Source organism: Trichechus manatus, unplaced genomic scaffold, assembly GCF_000243295.1.
Source record: "Trichechus manatus latirostris isolate Lorelei unplaced genomic scaffold, TriManLat1.0 scaffold00434, whole genome shotgun sequence".
In the NCBI taxonomy this organism is placed as follows: Eukaryota; Metazoa; Chordata; class Mammalia; order Sirenia; family Trichechidae; genus Trichechus; species Trichechus manatus.
Genome location: NW_004444370.1, coordinates 217,151 through 219,183, shown reverse-complemented (window position 1 = coordinate 219,183; position 2,033 = coordinate 217,151). Strand labels below are relative to the sequence as shown.

At 34.9% G+C, this 2,033-nt stretch overlaps 1 protein-coding gene across 1 annotated transcript in view; it reads left to right on the top strand.

Moving 5' to 3' along the window:
- Positions 1-979: 979 nt before the first annotated feature.
- The window catches only part of TMTC3 (transmembrane O-mannosyltransferase targeting cadherins 3), a gene marked incomplete at its 5' end in the record, with an annotated part of 42,404 nt that continues 41,350 nt past the window's right edge, over positions 980-2,033 (top strand). The window contains one exon of the mRNA XM_004391076.2: positions 980-1,198. Coding sequence (XP_004391133.1) covers positions 980-1,198 — 219 coding nt within the window. The remainder of the gene's footprint in view (positions 1,199-2,033) is intronic.

Here is a 2,033-nt window from a genome sequence, read left to right as displayed (position 1 = left end):
AACTTAAAAAGAAATTCAGTACTTCACGTAAAATTTGATTTATTGCCAGCAAGGCACACCATGCAGATTTTTGCTGTTGTATTACCCTGTATGCAGTATCTGGGGATTTGGAGTTTCAGATATTCAGGCTTATATATATTAGAGATGTTTTCATAAAACAAATGGATAGTACTGGCACCTCAGAAGAGAGGCCTGGCGGTCTACTTTCGAAAAATCAGCCATTGATAACCCTGTGGAGCACAGTTCTACTCTGACACGCATGGAGTTGCCATGAGTCAATCAGCTTAATGGCAGCTGGTTTCAGTTTTTAGTCATCACTGTTTGAACTGAGCTAATAAGCATTCTGTTCTTATGTTTCCTTTTGAACATCTGTCCAACAGTTATATAAGCTCTTATATTGGTAATAGCTGAGGAAGAGAATTCTGTGCTCCAGCTTGATTGGTGTTACCAATGCCCTACTTTTTTTTAAATCTGTGAAGAGGAGTTAATAGATGTTCTTTCTCTACTGTTAATTCTCTGACCACTGTGTGTCATGAAGGAGATCACCTTGTTTTTGGACTAAGGAGATAGGGAGGCATAGATTATAAAGGTATCTTTCATGTTTGTGTTACTCTTGGGCCATTTCATTGTTGTTATTTCTCAGGCAAATGGATATACCTTCAATAGGAAATGCAATGATGACCACGTTTTTACACAAATAACACGTGCCTTCTACGTTTGTTTGCCAACTGCACCCCTCCTCCATAAGGTATTTTTGTAGGCACACTATGCTAATTTTTGTACAGCAACACTTAAAAGAAAAAACTGGCATAGTGGTGTTTAAGAAAATACGTTGCAGGGGGGTTGGGGCATGGTTGGGAAACAAACATAGCAGGCGCACATTATTTCCATAAAGATAGGTAATTTACGTACCCACCCAGAGGGACTGTGTTACTTTAATAATCAATGATTGGTTTTTTGTTTTTGTTTCTTCTTTTAGGAGAGAAGCCACAAATCTTACCGTCCTTTAACAGTATTGACATTTCGCTTAAATTATCTGTTCAGTGAACTGAAGCCAATGTCATATCATCTCCTAAATCTGATTTTTCATGCTGTGGTTAGTGTGATATTTCTTAAAGTCTGCAAACTTTTTCTAGACAACAGGAGTAGTGTGGTTGCTTCTTTACTTTTTGCTGTGCATCCAGTACACACAGAAGCAGTAAGTAAAACTAAATCAATTTTTTCATTATTATTTTGTAAAACCTTCACATTTTGTTTTATGTTTTTAAGAAAAAAAGTTAAATCATGATATTAATGTATTTGAAGATGTGTAAATTAATACAGTAAGTCTAACTTCCTATTGCACATTTTTTTAATTAAAACAACTTTTGTGCATAAACATTCAGTCAAGAACATAAGACAGAATCTCTTAACTTTAGTAATGTAGAATATAAATGAATACAGTTCTTTTCTTTGCTAATTGTTCTTCATCAATATGGATTTTAAGGGTTATTTGTTATTTTTTCAGTGCTTGTGTTTCAAAGGACAAAAGAATCAGTAAGACAGATTTAAGTAAGGAATGAAAGTATATCAAAATATATGCAGATGCTAGCAGACATCCTAACAAATGATGATACTCAGTAGTTTCATGTTGTGTATTGCCATGTGTTTCCAAATTGTGATATGCCTCTGCTATTGCCAGTATGTTCATCAGCCTCTGCCTAGCAAGAAGTACTAAAACTATTATCTTCTTTAGTAACCTTGAAACTCCAAACTTGCCTCCCAGCAAGAGAAAAAAGTACTTACATTGTTCATTCACTTTGTTACAAACTTTCATTTGTAGGTAAAAGTCTTTATGTTTAAACTCCGTATGTGTTTTGGTGTTAGTTGCAGGAGTGCTGTGTCCCTCTCCCACTATCTTGTACCATTTGATGTCTAGCTGAACATTTCCCACATGTTTACAGAAATGATAGGTTGTTTTAGATTTTATGAGTCCCAAATGCTCTTAAGTGGAAAAGTTTGGGGGTTTTATACACAAATTTTTAGAATTTAAA